Here is a 20,431-nt window from a genome sequence, read left to right as displayed (position 1 = left end):
TATATATATATATCTCAGGACAGATACAGATGTCATTTGATTAGTCATTTTAGCTGCAGAAATCCTCAGTGATCTCTTTTGTGTTGTTATCTGTTATGATCTCTGATGTAACTGGACTCTGCCAGAGGCAGTGAGAAAATATTGAAATTTCTCTGATATGCTTCTAAGTAGTATAAAGCATTTACATTAGCCATCCCTTATCAATCTGAAAAAGGCTTTCTCTACCAATGGCTTGCTATTGTGTTTTCCCTTGTGATCTAAACAACAGAGGATGGGACTAGATTTTCTAAGACAAAACAAACTTTTTTCTACTACTTGCCAGCTCAAGAATAAGAACAAATACATATTTTGCTTAATATTCAAGTGAACATTAAAGAAATTTGTTGTTACTAAACAAGCAATCCAGTGTTGATTTAAAGAAATGGATTTGTTTACTGAAGTTTGTTTTTCATCTTTTTCTGTTACTGATTAAATAAGTATATGTAGTTAAATAAAATCTTCACGGAACCTGTCTGTTTCTGCACCAATAACAACATGTTTTATGACAGCAATCAACAGAATACTCAACAATTAAAATAGTTGTTAACTGCTACTTAAAAATGAAAATGTTCCATCTGCAGACAGAGAGAATGGTCACTGATATAGTTGATTATTACATGTTGTGACAGAGCTACAAGCAGTTATCCACTCTGATACTGCAGGCAAACATGCAGGCCTGCTCTCCTCATATCTCTACGCCATCTGGAGGGAAACTTCACTGACACTCTGCTGTCCTGGCTCATTAGTGTACCTCTTACACAGACGGGAAAAGAGCATAGTGTGTGACATTTCTCCTAAACACAAAAGAGTCAACACTACTGAGCATTAATTTAGCATTTAGGGAGCCCACCTCTGAAAAACCTGACTCATTTCAGGTAATGAGAAGACTGCTATTCATAACTCTCACTGTTATCCTCAGATGAATGCAAAGCAGCCCTTTCAGCACGTCCTCATCCTCCAATGTCGTCCACAAATGGACTCAGGAGTACCGACTAAAGACTTTTGTTATGTCATTTCTGTTATATCGATGTCAGAGAGACTTAAATGTCACTTTGATATTGAAAAAAACATTATTTTAGGTGGGTTCCCCCTTCCTCATTTTTTGTCTTATTTTTTGAGAACTCTTATCAGCAAAGACTGAGATGAAGATCCTTCAAATAATGCTCCAAGCAGCGTTTCCAGTATTTAGTGTGAGCTGTGATCAAAGACTGATGCCTTCCTGTCAGCTCTGCATGGCCTCTCATTAGTGCCTCAGTGTGAAGATGCTTCCATGACAGCATTCTGTTAACATATTCCAATTTTTAGCTTTGTGAATTTGAAACAGTGATTGGGTGGAACATTTACTTATATAATACAATCTACATTGATCTTATTGTTCCATAATGGAGATTAAGCAGCACTTAGTGCTGAGGAGCAGCACTTGTTAGGCGGTCATATTGAATTTTAAGCCATCAAAGTTAGATGATGGCATTCCTGTTGATGTGCAAACAGGAAAGTACTTTCCCTGAAACAAAATTCTAAATTATTTAATTTTTTCAGGGTTTGAGACAGACATCCTCATTAAACTATAATTTACTCACAATTAATACTAAGTAGGTTGTTTTTGTCAGCTGGCAAACTGTTAGAGTTGAAAAGCAAAACAAAACCAAAACAGTTTTTCTTTTTTTTTTAAAGTGTCTTGTCTGGCAATGTGGCAATAAGAATAATTGTCTTGACGCCAAAAAGAGCCCAACAGATTTTACTTTCAGAAGTGGAGCAGTAGGGCTATTGCCATAGTGTTCCGCTTGTTTCATGCATATAAATTGCTTTATTATATGGACACTGCAATGTACATAGAACAGAAGAGGAAAAGCAGAAAAGAAAAGGAGAAAAGATGAAAGAAAGAGGAGATAGAAGGGAGATAATGATAAAACATTTTCAGTCTGATTCATCACCTGCAAAGAGATGTAAAAAGAACAGCACAACCAACAGACATGGTACGAGACATACAACAAAGTAACACCTTGAAACTATCGCTGAGGTAGCATTATTTAATCTGCCATGTACTCTGTGTTAGCTGAAGATAGGAATTTGGGCTTTCTGTATGGAAGTGAAGAAAAAACCCAAAGCAGTTAAAACCAACTTCAGCCTGTTTACATTTATTTTGTGGCTTTGCGCACCCTCTGAGATCGGGTGAGGAGCTCAGTTACCCAAGAGGAGCTCGGAGTAGAGTCGTTGCTCCTCCACCTAAAAATAAGCTAGCTGAGGTGACTCAGGCTTCTACTCCAGATGCCGTTGCCTCCCTCGGGAGGTGTTCCAGGCATGTCCTGCTGGGAGGAGGCATCGTGGAAGGCTCAGGACATGCTGGAGGGACCATGTCTCTGAGCCGGCCTGGTGTCGTCCTCCGAGAGCAGCTGGAGGTGGTGTGTCTGGTGTATCTCTGCTTAGACTGCTGTCTCTGCGACCCCGATAAAGCGGAAGAAAATGGATGGATGGATGAATGAAACTTTGCTTTCAATACATAATTTTTTTTATATATATATTGTAGGATTTTTGAAGATTATATCACAAGCAACTTTTAAAGGATAGTCTCAAAGACGTTACTAAAACTGATTTAAAAAAAGAAACATTCCACATTATTAAGCACATCTTAACCATAAAACCACAGACTCTCACAAATTCCTTTTTGAGATGTTTAAGCCTACTTCATGTCATCAGAATGTATAAATGTTTTCTTGTCTTTAAAGGTCTTATACTGAAATTGCTCAAAGGTTACCACAAAAATGTGGTAATCAAAGTAACTTGGTGATTTAAAGGGGATGGTTACTTTTTTTTTTGTTTTTGCACCACTAGTGGCTTGTTTTTTTCGACAGGAGGCTGACAGGAAAGGGGGTAAGAAAGAGGGGGAGAGACATGCGGCAAAGGAAAACAGGAAAACATATTTTTTGCACTAAATAATTCAACTCCAAATCTTGAAATTGCTCTCGTCTCACCTGCCTGATCTTAAGAATATAAGTGAAACAAACAATCAAAAGCAAAATAAATCTTTAAGGGAGGAAATATTTGTTGGAATAACTGCATTATATATTCCAACTAACAATGTTTTGTATTATTTGATCAGTCAATTCCATATTAACGTCTCAATCAGCATTTTTTTTTTAAAACATGCCTTTCGCGACCTCAGGTAAACACAATATTCAAATAGTACATTTTGGAAATATAATAACTGTGCTTTCTAACTAGCAGTCAGTGTCGTTGAATGTAATAAACAAAAGGTATTTTATATTTACAGAAATTTATCTGTGCTTTGCAGCTGCCTTGGCTGCATTCCCCCTTCAGGGATCAATGAAATTCATTTTAATCTCCACAAAAACCTTCTTATAGACTCAAAACAGTTTTAGTCAGCAGAGAAGTTATGAAGAAATCACAGTAATACCCATTTGTAAATCCTCTAAGACCCATCTTGTCAGCAGACACTGTAAACCTGAAAACGAGAGAAGTGAGATACAGTGAAAATGACATAAACAAGGCATGAATAAAGATTTGTCCCCAGCTTGTTGCTGCTGTGCCTCATTTCTATCCACAAACTTCATGGCTGTTGTTCTGTTTCAGCACGGTGAACAAGGACTGTTTTCTCTTTGAAGATTAGAAAGCAGCTGAAAGCTTTATTTATTAGAAACATGAACAAACCATCCAATTCTCCAATTGGTAAAAAGTTACAGTCCTCAGTTAGATAGCCTTTATTTTTATCCGGGTCAGTGTGTATGTGAATTTCATAACTTTATAACTAGCTATGTTATTTTTGTAAAAATACTAATGTATAAAAAATTTAAAGCATAACTGTTAATTGTTAATATTGTTAATTAATTAATTGTTAATAGTTCTGTTAACAATATTAGTTTAAAATAATGCTGTGCAAAATGCATGTATTATATTTAATTTATTTAATTATGCTTCCAAAAAGCCAGACTTAGCTGTAATTTTTTAAGGCTTATGGATTGTATTTTGGGGTTTTTGGCTGAGTTTTATGAACCACTCATTGTTAAATTAGGTTTCCTGCTTACAATATTTAAAGGAAATGTTAGTTGAGTTGTAGAAAGCAATGTGAATATGAAGGAAGACATGTACTATAAATCATATAATAAATATAAGGAAATTTAAAATTATTTTTTGTCAGTCTGTTAATTTGACTACAATAAAACTATTTGACTAAACGAGTTAAAAATATACTGATTCCCATACAAGTCTTAGCACAGCTGTGCTAATATATAAATAAATGAAGGATAATACATTGCCCTTTTCTTCTATTTCTTAATAAAGAAAATAAAGAAAAAACCCCATTCCACTCTCCAAATTGTCAAACATATCATTAATCATAATGGGGGAAAAAACAAAGGACTCACTATACTTCCCTGTGGTGTACCATTTTCAACAAAACCTTTCTGATAAATGTTGTCCTATTCTTACTTGTATAGATCTGTCTCTTAAAAAATATTTTATTCAATAAAATATTGATCCACCAATTCCCCTTTTTATTTTTTTATTTAATCAGAAAACCTTCTTTCCACATCATATCATAAGCCTTCTGTATATCAAAGAAAACAGCCACCACACTCTCCTTATTAACTTGCCCTTTTCTAATTTCATGTTCTAAACAAAGAAAAGGATCCATAGCTCTTCTACCTTTTCTAAATCCACTTTGAAATTTGGATAAATATCCTCTCTTCTCAACTAAATAGCTCAATCTCTCTTTAATCATTCCATTATTTTACATAGATGTGAAGTTAAAGCAATCGGCCAATAACTTGCTGGATTTGAACGCTCTTTACCTGACTTTAAGATTGGAACTATAATTGCCTTAGGTAAAAAACCCACTTCCCATATCTTATTTTAGAAATCCAATAAACATTTTTTAGATGCAAAACTATATTTTTTGAAAATGTGATAAAAAAAAATAAATCAGTTACTATAATTTTGTAGAAGTGTTGCTTATATAAAACCTGGTTCCAATCCTCACATGACATACAAGTCCCACGTGATGCCTGAATCCATAGTGTATATGTTCACTGTAACACCACAGGAAAAACACCAGTTTGGCTACAAATATGACCTGTAGCAGATGTTTAAAAAAAAAAAAGGGAGAAAATAAAATAAATGTGATGCTAATTTAAACTTTAAAAAGTTTTTAAACTTAAAAACCATGGGTTTAAAAACCAATGGGTGTGAAATACTACCGTATTTTCTAGACTATAGAGCGCGCCTCATAAGGCGCGCCCATTACATAAAAAAAAATGGAAACGTAGATGCTCCCTTAGCTTGTTGGCTCGTGTCACTACCCGCTCTGTCCTAGAAGCACGATCCATCTTGCGCATGCACGAACACATATACATCCGGGTGTCCATAGATAATGTAATTATGGTACTACTACTACTACTACTACTACTACTACTTATTTCTATCCTTAACTCACTAAAGAATGCTAAAACACATCTTTAAAAATGTTTTTTTTTACTTTTGTGAGACAAATTCTATGCTTCTATGCTTTTACATTTTCTTCGTTAAATTGCTTCGCTGACGTCATCAGGTATGCTCAGAGCAGTCCGGCCAAATATGATTAAACCATGTTTATCTGCATTTTAGTTGTTTCCTTCTTTAGATTACCTAATATATAGCATAAGATTAAAACTAAACGAAAACATAAAACTCAAAAAGACTAGATTTATGTTTAAATCCACAGCCGAAAAGTTAGCCACCGGAAGTAGCGTAGGATTCCATTTCGGGTGCAGATCGGTGATCGAGTGATAAAACAGAAAGGATTTTAAGGCATTTATTTTCTCAGGAAATATATTATTAACCATTAACACATTATATTTAAGTATGTTTACTATTTTTGGGGAGGAAAACGTCATTTAGGTCTTTTTAACAAAATAAAATTGAGGACAACCCGGATGTATATCTGGATGCGCATGCGCAGAACGGATCGTGCTTCTGGTACGGATCGGGTAGCGACAGCTCGTAACAGTAAGAGCTTCTCCTGAAAGACGGGGCTTTGTCATCTCTTTATATTTTAGCGCTGCAGGAGTTGAGCTCAGTCTCTTCATTGGTTCGGGAGCTTTAATGCGGAAAATAAATGTCAATATATTTTCAATGAATGTGGGACATTTGTTCTTCGTCATGCCTGCTGCTAACATGTTCTTGTGCTAAATGAAAATTAGCCCCTTATTCTTTAATTTCCAACTTTGACTTCCCCCTCTGGCGGTTAGGAAAAGTCCACAGAAAAGCTACACCTTCCTATAAGCTGCATGGTTCAAAGTGTGGGAAAAAAGTAGTGGCTTATAGTACATAAAATAGGGTATATTTTCTAACCATATTTATCGATAACATACAAAAATATATAGTCATATTACCCCTTAAGACTACCCATTACCTGATGTAAAGAATATGTTCAAGTAGCCTGATAAAATTGATGAAAAAAGCTCTTTTTAACACTGTTATCTTATTCTTTATTTTGTCACAATTGTATGTCAAATATATATACGCCTATATGACATATATTATATGACATATATAATTTCATTTCTTTACAATAGAGAAACAACATAGTAATAACACACTATTTTGGTTTCTAAGTAGAAGCTCTTTTTAAACAGTGATCGCTTTAGTATAACACTTTTTAAATCAAGCTTCCACTCATCACACTTTAGTTTTTCTTTTTGAGTCACATTTATTCACAATGTGTGTTTGTTTGTCTCTTTGTGGTTTCATGTCTTTTGTGTCAAGTTTGTATTTTTTTTTTTTCTTTTTATCTGAACAACAATGCGCTATGTTAATCTTCCTTTAGAATTGATTGCCATCTGTTACTGGTCCATGTTGCAACACAGATGGTCCCATAGTCTAACCATCCCAAGCCCCAAGAAAAGGTATCCAGTAATTAGAAATGGTTTCTTTGAAGCTTTACAAAGTTAATCCAATCAGCTTGCAGAGGGCTTGGCATAAGTGTTTCCAGTTCCTCTGCAGCTGAGTCCTTTGGTGGCCAGAAAGCTGTTTGCCCTTCTGTGTGAGGGAGATGTCTGACCTTGGCACTGTCCCTGGACTTCTCTTTGGCCCTCTACTTTCACACTTCTGGTTGCACTCGCAGTGTGCACCGCTCCAGCTAAATATTGGATACCTTTACCCTCTGACTGCTGCACCATCTCAGCCTCAGCCTTGAGAGTGTTTGTGCCACCATGGTGGCACTCACTGTGGGGTCCAGACATTTTCTCTTGACTGGAAAAGCTTTTCTGCTTTAAATCTTGCACAATTTCTGTTGCGAATTCAACAGAGAACGATGCCTTTGTAACATTCTTCTCTGATCCCAGCAGAGCACACGTGTTGGCAAAGGGGGTAGTGCTGCAGGCTGAGATCTCCGTCTTCAACAAGAAATTCCCATGCTGAGGGGGAGGATTGCTGGTGGGCTTTGACAGCTCACCTGACAGAGCAGGGCACCACTTTAGGAGCCCTGTTTGGTTCTGGTCATTTGTGCGAGCAGGTTTAGCTTCAGGATCACATGCTTGGAGTGATGGGATGATTGGCACAGACCGAGTACGCATGGAATGTGGCAGGAAAGGTGTCCCCTTGTCCAGGCGGGTGCATGGGACCTCTGTCCATCCTTTTCTGGCAGAAGGGCTGGTAAGAGAGGTCCTGGTAGTGAGCGTGCCCACACTTGTCCTGGCTGAATCACACCTTTGGGCAAAAGGGAGAACAGAAATAAACTGTTAATGCAAATCCAATGCATTTCCAGTGCTTTAAAAAGTAGTGAAATCTTTTGTACTTGAGTCACAAACATTAAAGTAATTTCTTGGGATTTTATATTATACAACACAAAGCAGAGGATAACCGTAAATGGAGAACAATTCAAATAAAATATTTCCCAACACAGTTTTCTGCCTTGTTATTATGTGCTTCTGTTACCACGTTTAGATTTTATCATAAAAAAGCACCATGAAAGTTGAGGTTTGAGAATATAACATGAATAAATGTGAAACAGTTCAAGTTCATCTTTATTTTATCCAAGACGCTTCTTGTGTAGAAGTATTTTTTCTTTAAACATTGTTTCAGAAAGAGCATACAGATATAAAAAGGCATTACTCTTGTTATACATTTCAATCCATTTGCAGAAAAAAAAACATCTTGCACCAACATAACCAATATTAATTAGTTATTGTTCTTGCATAATCTTTGACTAATTATTCATAATCCTCAGCATGAGCAGCCTTGTTTGTTACTGGATAAATGTTTAACTGAGAAATCCATTCTCTTATGACTTCCTAGTCTGCCTTATCAAAGTTTAAAGGCTCCAGCAATGCAGCAGCTGGGTTCCTACCCTGGCTGGTGTAGATATGCACATAAACATGTTCTACACACAGTAGCCTGCTCTAGTTTAAGTTTAAAAGCCAAGGCTTATAACTCTCAGTCCGACAGTGCTTCAATGACACATTTAAACAAAAAAAATGGGCCTATCTAGGAGCGTGAGATTTCTGATCAGGTGCATTTGATTTTTTTGTTTCATAGTGATGCATTATGTTGCAGGTTTTCAGAGAAATGAAAAGTGGGAAGGGTAATGCTGTGAAGAAACTTATCAAGAGTCAAGTGGGTGATATTCTGTGTATTTGCACACCGGAGTTAATATTGCTTCAGCCTTAGGTGACAGTCAGTGTTATTGTTCGCCCTCTGAGGCTGTTTGTAGCATAACCGAGTTTAAATAATTGAATTACCTTCTGACTCTCTTCTTGGTATAAGAAGGACAAATGCAGGCTGGAGGTAAATCTTTCGGATCAAAACAGATCTAAAAATAACACCCATGGCGAATTTGACTTCAATTCCGTCCTGCTCTGCAATGGGTAAATGTTTTGACACTAGATAATAAAACCCACTGTGGGGATTTGTTCCCACATAATGGAAAACACAATGTTCTGTTTTTTGTTTGCAATCCTCGCCTATGTTTGGTTTCTTTTTTGGTTGCCTCCATCTTTACTCCTCTCTGCCCTCATCATCTTTGCCCAGTCGTTTTTTTCCCTGTCCTCACTTTCTCCCCCTCGCTTGTTCTCCTTTCCACCTCCCGTTTCTCATTTCCAGAAATGAGAGGGTGTATCCATGGCAACATGGGAGATGAGGGGGCTGAGGAGAAGAGAGCAGGAGGGGCCAATAAGCTTGCAATTGTGTGGCTCGTAACTTGAGAAATAGGTCATTTTTAGCCTCTGAAATCGAAAATAAAGCACATGGTTCAAATCAGATATTTAGATCAAATGTATAACCAACATTAAATCAGATTTCATCTTTACTGTGTTGGCTCAGCTAGGATTTTTAAGAAATAATTTTCTATGCTTATTAGAAAAAAAGTTTGAATAAACAAAGTTTTGTTTTTATCTTTAAACAATTACAAAAAGCCCAGTTTAAAGATGCCATGCCGTTAAAAACGTCCTATAGTTCGTGCACCATATTTGAGTAAAGTAGAAATGGAATTGTCTTTTTTTGTTGATCTCTTTGACATAATGTAAAAATCTGAGGTAATTGGTCAAAGCATAATGAAGGGAGTTATGACTAAAGATCTTGGACAAATAGCATCATAAGTAAAAATAAAACATTGAGGAGAATTTAAAACAATTTCAAGACATCAGCAAAGAAATTGAAGTTTGGGCATATATTTGTGTTACAAATAAGTAAATACATAGAATATGCAGCCTAATTAGGTAGGAAGAAAATAAGGCAAGAAATTTATACAAAGAACTGAAATACAGGCCTGCTGACTAAGTAACCGCAGTACTGGCAGAAGGACCAAAGTTCCTTCATAACCAAAGTTGTACGGGTGGGAAAAGCAATTCTATTATTAAATATGTGCAAGAAAGATCTGCATTTTATCAAGTAAAAAAAAAATTTCCTATAAATTCTCTCCTTCATAATTTAGGCCTTTTGCATATAAAATGATCCTAGTAATCTTACAATATCTGAAATGAAACAGAAAATGTTTTAGCAAATGTACTGTTTGTCAGTGAAAATAAAAAAAGGTATATGTGTCTTTTAATACACATACATGTTTATACTGTATGTAAAATCTGATTTCAGCTGCCTCTCTGGAAACAAACTAGGAAGAAGTTCATCAGCATGATGATTATTGAGTAGTTTAATTTGAAAAGTACAAATCCCCCCAAAGAGAAAAAAAAGACTACTTATTCCAGCTTCCCCCCATTTGAAAAATGTGTGTAAGAGTTAATTGCCCACTGCTAAGAGATCTTTTCCTTTGTGATTTTAGGAAAAAAAAATAAACAGTCGAAATATTCCTCATTAGGTTCTTTATTAGTTTGTTGTTCAGTGGAAGAGTTTGTGTGCATCTCTGAGTGTGTGTTTAGAAGGGGAAATGACTCCAGGAGGATCTCTTCCCAGCACAACCCTCCAAGCAGGCTCCACGGAGCTTTGTTTAAAAATTTAAATTATGGAAATAGGTCACATAAAGAGTTTGGCAGCTTCACACCATATGCTACAAGTTGCTGATACGCTCAGTCAGGACGGCTTGCTAATAGGAACATTGCTGTGCTCTTTTGAGTGCGGGGAATACACAAGGGAGACACCACTGTTTTAATGACAGACGTATCTGTTAACACTGTCATCGCATCTTGCTGCACTTGCTGACAGCAAATTAGCTGTTTTTTGTTGTAGTTCTGTATTTTGAGTTACGCTAACCAGGGTGCTTGTTATATCTGTAAATAACAGCTTATATATATATATATATATATATATATATATATATATATATGCAATGTTAATTTATAAGAGGAAAAATGCAAAACTACCTGCCTTTGAAAATACCTACCTCATGGACCAGTAGGAGATAAATAGTTTTGCAGGTTTGGGAGCTGCTGTGCAACAATCGCTCTGAACAGCTTTGTTTGCATTAATATAATCCCTTCTCTCCTTGAGGACACTGGGCAAATATTGCCTCTTTGATAACAAATGTGTCTGAGATCTGACTCCTTTGAATGCATGCCAGTTAGGAGGATGATCATATTCTACTTTTGAAACCTGTTTATATCTCCAGATAGCTAACTGCTGTTAGCTGACACTGCCAAAAACTTGCTTTGTTTTTAATCCAACCTGAAATGAATCCAATCTCTGATCAAGGATGTCAAACAAGGTCAACTCGCTGCCCGTCCTTATTATGCTAATACGCAAAGGGAGAAATCAATGATATCTGCCAAAACAGTCACATTGCTTGTGCTTTTTAATTGTTTGTCCCTTGTTATATATACTCATATTTCATGTCACATTAACACAAAATCATATTTTGTCATATTGCGTTTTTTTTTGTGTAACCTGCATTTGCATCCATTGTCCTTCATTTTGATCGTCTTAAAGAAAATGCAATGTGACCTGCTACCTTCAGAAATATCTTTTCCTAAAGAAACAGTATCCAGCCGTGTAAAGCTTAATCTCTGCAGACCTGACAAATCCTGATCAAAAACTCTTTTGATGTGTATTTTTTGGTATCCAGCTATTCATCTGGAAATCAATGCTATACATATGGCATCTGCACTAAAATAATAATATTATATATCTTTAAAAATGTTTTCTGTTGGGTAATGTTAATATTAGCAAAATGCATTTACATGAACAGCAAATTTCCTTATTTTTGCAAAAATATGGAATAAAACTACATACGAACACAGCTTCTGAGAGTTATAAAATAGTATTCCATTCTATGAATGTATCTCAAAGTACTGTTTAATCCAAGTTAATCACCACAAAATACAGAGTTATTTCAAATCTGTGGAGACATAACTTTTCCCACATTAATTAACAGGCCAAATAAGGAGAGCATTGATCAGAGAATCAGCAAAGGCCCCCACAGTAACTCTGTACAAGAATCTGCTTAAACAATATGCTATTAGATGTGTAAACTAGAAATCCAGTTTTTATGTAATACTGACAAAAAGAAAGCCATTATCAAGAAATCATAAATCAATATAATTACAATTTGCCAGTGATTTGATAAGTTAAGCAACATATGCAAAACAAAAACCTCTTGTTACATGAGACCAAGTAGATTTGAACTCATATATTGTTTATTTACTGTATGTCGTGCCATTTCACCACATTTTTCTTATACCACTTCACTACAAAATAAATAAAAAACACTAGTCTAGGACTACCCTTCATGTTAAAAAGAAATTGTCAGTAGGTCATTTGCTGGATCCATCTTGATCAGAGCTGTAAAACTCATTTTTATATTAGGACAGTTGCAGCTTTACAAAGGAGACTTTGGATTTCATTATTTAATTTACAAAGAGCATGCTACTCTGTCATTATACCTTTAGTCCCATATATTGTGCATTACTAGCCACCTTCTATAATTTAAAGAAATGCATGCTTCTAGTCCACTTTATGATATTATGTGCCTTTTTAGGAGGCTTGAAGGACACATAAATTGCCTGGGTATGTTGAATTTAAGTATATGGGCCTTGAGTTTGACAGATAATAGCGGAGTGGTTGCCTGGTGGTTAAAGCAGAAGGCTTGCATTATGGGTACCCTGTACCTAAGTTGGAACCCCACAGATTTCCACTCTGGGTCCCTATGTAAGACAATTAGCCAGATTGGTCCCAGGATGGAGTAAACTCGTCCTTGCTCCCTCTACTGTAGATCAGTGTTTCCCAACCGGAGGTACACCCACCCTTAGTGGTCCACGAGTGCATTGCAAGGGACACAGGAAAATATTTTATTTATTAGGTAGTAAAATAAAATAGGGCTGGGATCTGTCTTTGCTTTGTGAGGACCCCAATGGAATATCTAGAGCTGTGACACACATCAAAACCAAGCAGTGAAACAAAGTGGATGTAGAGAACAGCCTGCTATCAGCTGTTTTTAACACTTAGCTATTGGAGCTCATTACAGCAGCTCAGGTGTCTTGATGAAAACAAATTTTGTCAGTCTGACTATAATTTTTGTTCAGTCTTTTGTTCCCAATTCATTAAGTTTAAATATGATTATAAGGGAGTTAATCAGAGGAGCTCCAGTTTTATAAATACAAATTTATAATAGGATTTTATTTTGTGCTTATTTCATTTCCTTACTAACTTCCAGGCACCATATTTATGTTTTTTTTTCTTTTAATTTGAGATGAAAAGAATAAAATGCCTATCAATTGAATGCTCAAATTTAGATAGATAGATAGATAGATAGATAGATAGATAGATAGATAGATAGATAGATAGATAGATAGATAGATAGATAGATAGATAGATAACACAAAATTAGATTTCATAATAATGACATAAAAAAATGTCTTTCAAGAGGCATTAAACTGTCTGACGATGGTTAGCTGCTGGGACAAAGGTTGATCTGTTTATCTGTTTCTCTCTGTTCTGCTTCTCACAGAGATCATTCTCGAAATGTTCTTTATTTCAGTTATTGTACGTTCCACTTTTAGACAATCATCAATACTTTGTACTGAGGGCGTACTCATGGTAAGACAAAATGCCCAAAGGGGTACACAAGACAAAAAAGGTTGGGAGACACTGTTCTACAGAATAAAATCTAGAACGTATAGTAAGACACAATAAAAGCTCGGCTAATTGCTTTGCCCGAGGGAGAAACAGGCTGAGCCTTTTAAAGGCAGTGCCAAGTGTATCATCAATAGGAGAGCATTCAGTTAAAATATAAAATAACAATACATTTTGTTAAATACAAAGAAGACTGAGAATGTACCCAAATGAGCAAAATATAATCATTGCTGTATGTCCTTGTTCAGCCTAAGCCTATAGCAGCAGAACTACAGAGATAGTTCTGCTGCTACCAAAGACTCTCTGTAAGTGTTATAATAAAAAAACAAAATATAAACCTAGTTTAAAAAAAAAAAGACAGAATGTAATCCTCATGGACTGAAACTTGGATCTGATTCCAAAGGAAAGAGGCCTGATAACCACATTTTAGAAACTCCAGCAACCACCAATTAATCTGCAATCTACTGATGATATGAAATAAATGGAACAATCAGATCTCTGATGTAAGAGGAAGCTTGATTAATAAGTACCTCAGACAAGGAAGAAGAGGTTTCTTTATTCTGTTCTGGAACTACTCAGGGGGTGGCAAATACAAATGCATGCCACCTTTTCAAATTTGGCCTCCCACTTTACAACTATGCACCACTTTGCATTTACCTATCAGATCAAATCCCAAGTTAATGCATTTAGGCATGTTTTTTCATAGAGACAAAATGGGACAAAATTTAAGGCGTATGAATCCTTTTAGCCCAGTGACCAAATACAGTATTAGGTTTTCAACGGTCATCCAAATATTACTTTGAGAAACTAAGGAGATAAAGAATTCAATTCACATACTAACTAGGAGTCACTAAGCAGTGTCTGAAATGTGACTCTGTGGTTGACTATTTATAATTAGCTTTGTTTGCTATTTTAGGGAGTCAGATAAAACAATTTTGGGCTCATTATAGCCACCCAGTGGCAACTATCAGATGGATTAGGCTTAGGCTAATATCTTCCTCAGCACGATGATGTGGCTGAGGATTTGGGATCAAGCATGTTCTCTAAATGAATAGCTGAACGAGGGCATGGCATATCTCATTTATCTCCTTGGATTCAGCTTTCTGAGAAAAGTCTTTGGAGTTGATCTGGCTTTTACAGTTGCCCTAATTTCTTCCAAAGTCCCCTCTTTGGTGCAATAACTTAACCTCGGTTAGTCCAGAGGTCTGGGCCACTGAACTGATTATGTGGTGCTAGTGAAGAAAATACAAAGAGACTTTCCTCTTTAAGGATAAAAAAAGCATGAGGAGGGAAATACCTTTTAATGGGTTCCATGTCTGTTGACTCATCCTCTTGCAGGTGTCTGTAGACATGCCCTGCCACTCTGGAGCTGTCAATTAAACTTGTCGATATTTTGTGCTTCCCCCTGGAAATGGGCGGAGTCCTGAAGTGGCTGACTTCTCTTCGATGTTGGGCTGGGCTAAGTGAAAGAGAGCTGCTCCTGCAAATAGAAGACAATACAGTTTTATTAAATTAATGTTCTTTCCTATCAGCTATAAACTATAATTTGTGATACACACAAGACCCAAGTGTTGCTTCTAGTCACCCCCAGAGTTTTTAAGTAGGAGCAAAAGAAGATATTTGTCAGAGGCAGAATTTATAAAAGGTTCATATACTTTAGGTTAAAGTGCATAAACACACTCACACATCTACTCATGTTACTGTATGTCTGGCTATCATTTGCATTGACTTACATTTATTTTTAAGGCCTAACCCACACTCTTGCACTAAACATCACTATCACATGCTTAAACAAAAAATAAGTTGACACCTTTGTCCTAAACCTAACCCCTAACCCTGGAAGAGAAACTTTTCACGTGGGGACCAGTGAGGTGCTTCTGTAAGTCCCCAAAGAGTAACATATTCTTATGAAATGGACCCTATACTGTGTCCACAAGATATCAAATACTTAACCTCTCTTTCTCAAATAAGCGCGCACACACACACACACACACACACACCAGCATACTAGGACAATAATTTAACAGATAACTTCCTGCAGCAGTGAACTGTGCGGCAGTGAATGTTATTTTATACCCAAACAACTGCAGCATGTATTGATTAAGCTTGACATTAGTTATCCACTTCTGTGTTATTGTTGCTAATGCCAACATTTATTTAGCATCTTAAAATTTCTAAGACAGGCAAATAAGATTTCTTCTAAAAATTATTGATTATTTTAGAGTTTTCTTTTCTTTTCTTATTTTTTCCCCAGGATAACATGTAATACCTTCTGGAAAAAAACACAATTCTTAAGCCCCATTCACACTTACAATTTTACCCAGTAATTTACAGAGTCATGGTTATGTGTGAATAAAGTCAGAACTCCTTATTTATTATTGTATTACTATTACTCTATTATAAATAATGTACAAAAAATATTTAACAATGTTTGTAAAAGTTTCTTGTGTTATGTTTAACACTTTTCTAATATAGGGCTGTTTTATAATAAATACAGTAGTGTAACTAAAGAAATGTTCTTTGACAAAATTATTTTTCATTTTCGTTAAATATAATTCATGATTAATGAATTTTATTGATGTCAATTTGTTTTGTTTTTATCTCATCTTTAATATTCTTATATAATATAACTGCATATACTAGCTGCTCTCAATAATGGATAATCTCTGACACTCTTGAGTAAAATCCTTAAAGGAAACTAAATAGTGAAACTTTACTGTTTGACTAACAGTCCTACTTTCATTCACTTGGCCTCAAGCGCAGCTAAATAGCATAACAGGAATATGCCAATAATACATTTAAAGGTATCGGTAAAGCTTCTCTTTTAGTGAGCTTTATATTGCATGTGCTTTGCTATGAGCTGGAGGTTAGGGGAATCCAGATCTCCCAGAGCTGTCAAGTGATGGAAGCTGCTTCTTTTTTTCTAAACAAGTCGTTTTTGCATTTTTGTGGAAGCACAGTAGGTGGCCTGGTTCAGAGTAGATCTCCTTGTCACTGTAGCAGTGAAGAAACAGCATCAGTTGTGAATTTAATAAGCTTTCTTGGCTTTTACAATTTGTATCCCAACTTAATGTCAGGAGGTGCCATAGGAATATAGTTTATACCATTACTATTACACATTCTGCTTTGTTAATTAAATAACTGGTTAAGAACTAGCAAAGATGTGAGGTATGCATAAAGGAAACCTTTTAAAGTTTGTTTTTAAATCATAATTTGAAGTTTTTATACCTACTTCTAACCTTTTAATTCGACAACTATAGAATGCAATAGAAATTAACTTAAGTGATATGAGGTAATCAAAAACAGTGTATACATCTTTGTTGCTTTAGGTTTTTCTCTTTTTGCATACCTTCAGTCTTTGCTATTTCTGTCGGCTCGCACCAAAGTGAACCGACATAATGTATCGAAACATGTTCAAATAAAATAAGAAAAAGTCTGGTTGCTTTCCCATTCCCATCTTTGCAAAACAGCTCAATCCCAGGAGGATTGGACAGAGAATGTCTATGAACATTTAGTTATAATCACATGGGGGTAGGGGATAAGAGCCGAGTATGGTCTTTGCTGTGATTGAAAGTAGCGCACTGGCACATACAGTGAGACAAACATGGTAATCAGAGTAATTTCAACAATAAAAGTTTGCAATGGAGAGGTCAAATGAGGAGGAACTGCGTGCACCAGAGACTAAATAAACTGAAGCAGCTGCATCAGAGATTTTCACGGCTACTTCCTCTCTCATATGTTTTTTTTTTTTTCCAATAGGTCTCGCGACTAAAACCCACAGACCTAATGTCAAACCATTTTAGTAGACTGGAAACACGATGCAGACTCGTTTTTATTAAACTTAAAGGCATTTGATATTTTCGAGACTTTTATAACAAGAAAAAATATAAATTATATTTTAATATCCATTACAAGAAATTAATACATTTTCAGGCCATCAGCGAACCACTGAGTGTAGGAGAAGCAATTCAGCAGAGAGCATCTGTCCAGGGTAGATCTTCCTTGGTTAGGTCACATTCCACATCCAATAGAAAAAGAAATAGGCCCTACAAACAATCCAGCATCTTCTAGCAGGGTTTAAGACACAGGCAGGAAAGGAATATATTTAACTCTATAACCAAGTGACTGCTATAGTGTATAGAAACATTTGTGCAGAATACAAACTGGAGACCCCCCATGTCAAAATGGGGGACACATCCATAGGTGGAAGAGATTGGCAAAGCTAAGATCCCGTGGGACTTCCAGATACAGAAAGACAAAATGGTTGTGACCAACCAACCGGACATTGTCATCATTGGGCAGCGATGGTAGTGATGGATGTTGCCATCGAAACAATGGAAACACCAGGAAAAGAGGACATGACAAACTGGAGAAATATGGGCCATATGAAAAAAGTCACTGAATGTTTATTGTGGCATTTGTATTCAAATATAACAAAGCAAATACTTTGCTGAGAGGTGAGAATAATTAGATTAACTTTAAACTTTCCATTACAAGCCAGTGCATATTTGTCTGCACACCTTTTCTTAAGGAAAACTACACCTTAGAATTGTTTTTTGATTATTTGCATCAACTGCCTGAGCTGACGAACCTTATTTAGACCAGTCTTGAACTGTGATAAACCTAAAATAGCAAAAGGGCAACAAATGGCCTCCCTGGATCCCACTTTGGACACTCCTGCTCTAACCAGTCTTCTTACAGTCTTCTCTCATTTATCTCTCCATTAACTATGGCCATCTACCTGAATCCTGCTAAATAAAGCCTAACTACAGTGTGATGTATCTAGGACAACGGTTGGGATGTTTGTCCGCGGTAATGAGCAGAGGAAGTACATTTTCACACACAGAGTTACATTCTACACTTTGGTCTCCTCTGTGCAGAGCAATTTTTTCCAGAGATTTTGCCATCTCCCTGGGCCCATTTTCACAAAAGCTGGACTCGGAAATCTGAGGATAAAGGATAAAACCAGACTCAACCTAGTGTGGCATCATCCATTAGAAAAAAGGCCAAGCCAGGCTCCACAGAAGCAGCTACCAGGTGTAAGGCATCAAGCTAAATACAGGTCTGTCGTTTTTTTCAAGAGACAATGAGGTCAATCATAAATGAATTGATTCAGTAAAAATCAATAGTGGATCAACTTAATGCCTTAACAGCCTAAACTACACATTTCCTACCCACTTCTCTTAACAAAAATTGTCTTAACTTAAAGAGTTACTTGTCATTTTTCTTAAATGAACAACTGTGAACCTAAAAATAAACAATGGAAGCCTATGTGGTAACATGTTCAGATCTTATAAAGATTTATAATGCATTTCTGTCTTAGCATTCACACTCTCCCCCTGGTGCAGTGGTCTAAATCTTTGTTAAAAATGAGGAACGCTCAGGATGGAATCAAGTACTTCACGAGAGTCATCTAGCATGAAAAATTCCATAAAAAAAGCTAATAAAGAGTTTTCCCTTCTTTTTGTTATAACATTCTGTTATTTCCAGATTGCACTCCAGCAGAAACTCTGGACGTTAGCTTTAACAAAGGGAAACCTATTTTAGAGGGCATCCATGGAGAAACAGGTTTGGAAGCAATAAATTGTGTTCAGATAATGTAACTCTGTCAACGTAGAGTGGAGGTTGGTTGGGAACCCAAATGCAGAGATAAGGAAACAAAGATGAGCTTTTGCTAATTTAATGGAAAACAGAAGCAAAATCCAAGAATAGAATGGAAAAAAAAAACAAAAAAAACCCAGGAGGCATCAGGGGGAAATACAAATGAGAAGCCAAGTACCAACGAGAAACCAGCAAAGAGTAACTGCAGAGGAGGTTTACATATGGGGGGCAGAACACAAAATGGGCTAATCAGCTGATGTGGAGTAGGGGTGGATAAAAGTAACCAGAGGGGAGCTAGGGAAAAGGAGACTGGCACATAGGGGGCAACAGAGAGTAACTCAAAAAATGCAACAAAGCTTAAATACAACACAAAAAGAAAAAGAAAACAATGACAAACAAAACAGAATGACATAACTGAAAACTAAAAAAGTCCAAAAGGGGAGAACCATAACAAACTTACATAAATGTATGTATTTGACAGGCCTACCCATAACTCACTCTTAACCTTAACTGAATGTTAGAATTTTCTTGAACAAAGACCCCTTCATGTGCTCCAGAGGGGCATTGCACCTTTTGTGGTCCAGTGCACCAATAACATTAATGAATATTTTATCAAAAAAAAAAAGGGTCTCAGTGCCAAAGTTTCTTTTGTTATATCTACCTAACTCCCGTTGTTTCCCATATTGTAGGGCCACTTATTGGAGTTGATTCTTTCTGTGCCCAGGGAAATTTTTGAAAATGTGCATATTATCCTTTCAATGCCAAATACACACTTTTGATTGTGCAGAAAATCGTCTTTGCTAAGATGCACAGCATCTCTTACTACAAACAGAAATGTACTGCTTGCAGAAAAAATAAACTCAACTCAAATGATCTGTGTAACTGTAAAGACATGGCTCTGTTCTGAATGCGGCTGAATTTTGGGATCCAGCATTCTGCAGAGGTAGTGGATGTCATCCCCAGAAGGTGGTAACAGTCATGCAGGGATTATCGTGACAAACTCAAATAGGGGCTTTTTTTCTATTCTCTTCAATACAGTAACAGTCTATAAAAGGCCTTTCTGTCCAACTTAGAATAAAAAGTCTTAAAAAAAAAAAAACATTAGACAGAGACAAAGTCTAAAATGATATATGCTACCATAATAATGTTCAAAAAATCCAATTAATTTATTATATAACAACATATTAGTGTTTTGTTAATGTATGCTGATAGAAAATAAAACATGCCGATGGGGAAATGGCATCAGTGACAAAAGTCAGTGCTTAGATACATATAGAATTTA

The 20,431-nt window shown here is 36.2% G+C and overlaps 1 protein-coding gene across 1 annotated transcript in view; it reads right to left on the bottom strand.

Moving 5' to 3' along the window:
- Positions 1 to 6,517: 6,517 nt before the first annotated feature.
- The window catches only part of LOC107085071 (pro-neuregulin-3, membrane-bound isoform-like), a 53,056-nt gene continuing 39,142 nt past the window's right edge, over positions 6,518 to 20,431 (bottom strand). Inside the window, exons 5-6 of the mRNA XM_015375215.1 lie at positions 14,846 to 15,028; positions 6,518 to 7,740 (exon numbers count right to left, since the gene is read on the bottom strand). Of these exons, the coding sequence (XP_015230701.1) occupies positions 6,990 to 7,740; positions 14,846 to 15,028 (934 nt within the window). The 3' untranslated portion in view covers positions 6,518 to 6,989. The remainder of the gene's footprint in view (positions 7,741 to 14,845; positions 15,029 to 20,431) is intronic.

Source organism: Cyprinodon variegatus, unplaced genomic scaffold, assembly GCF_000732505.1.
Source record: "Cyprinodon variegatus isolate N-32 unplaced genomic scaffold, C_variegatus-1.0 Scaffold115, whole genome shotgun sequence".
Taxonomy (NCBI): Eukaryota; Metazoa; Chordata; class Actinopteri; order Cyprinodontiformes; family Cyprinodontidae; genus Cyprinodon; species Cyprinodon variegatus.
Note: the sequence above shows the minus strand (reverse complement) of the source record. Positions and strands in the feature narration are given on the sequence as shown.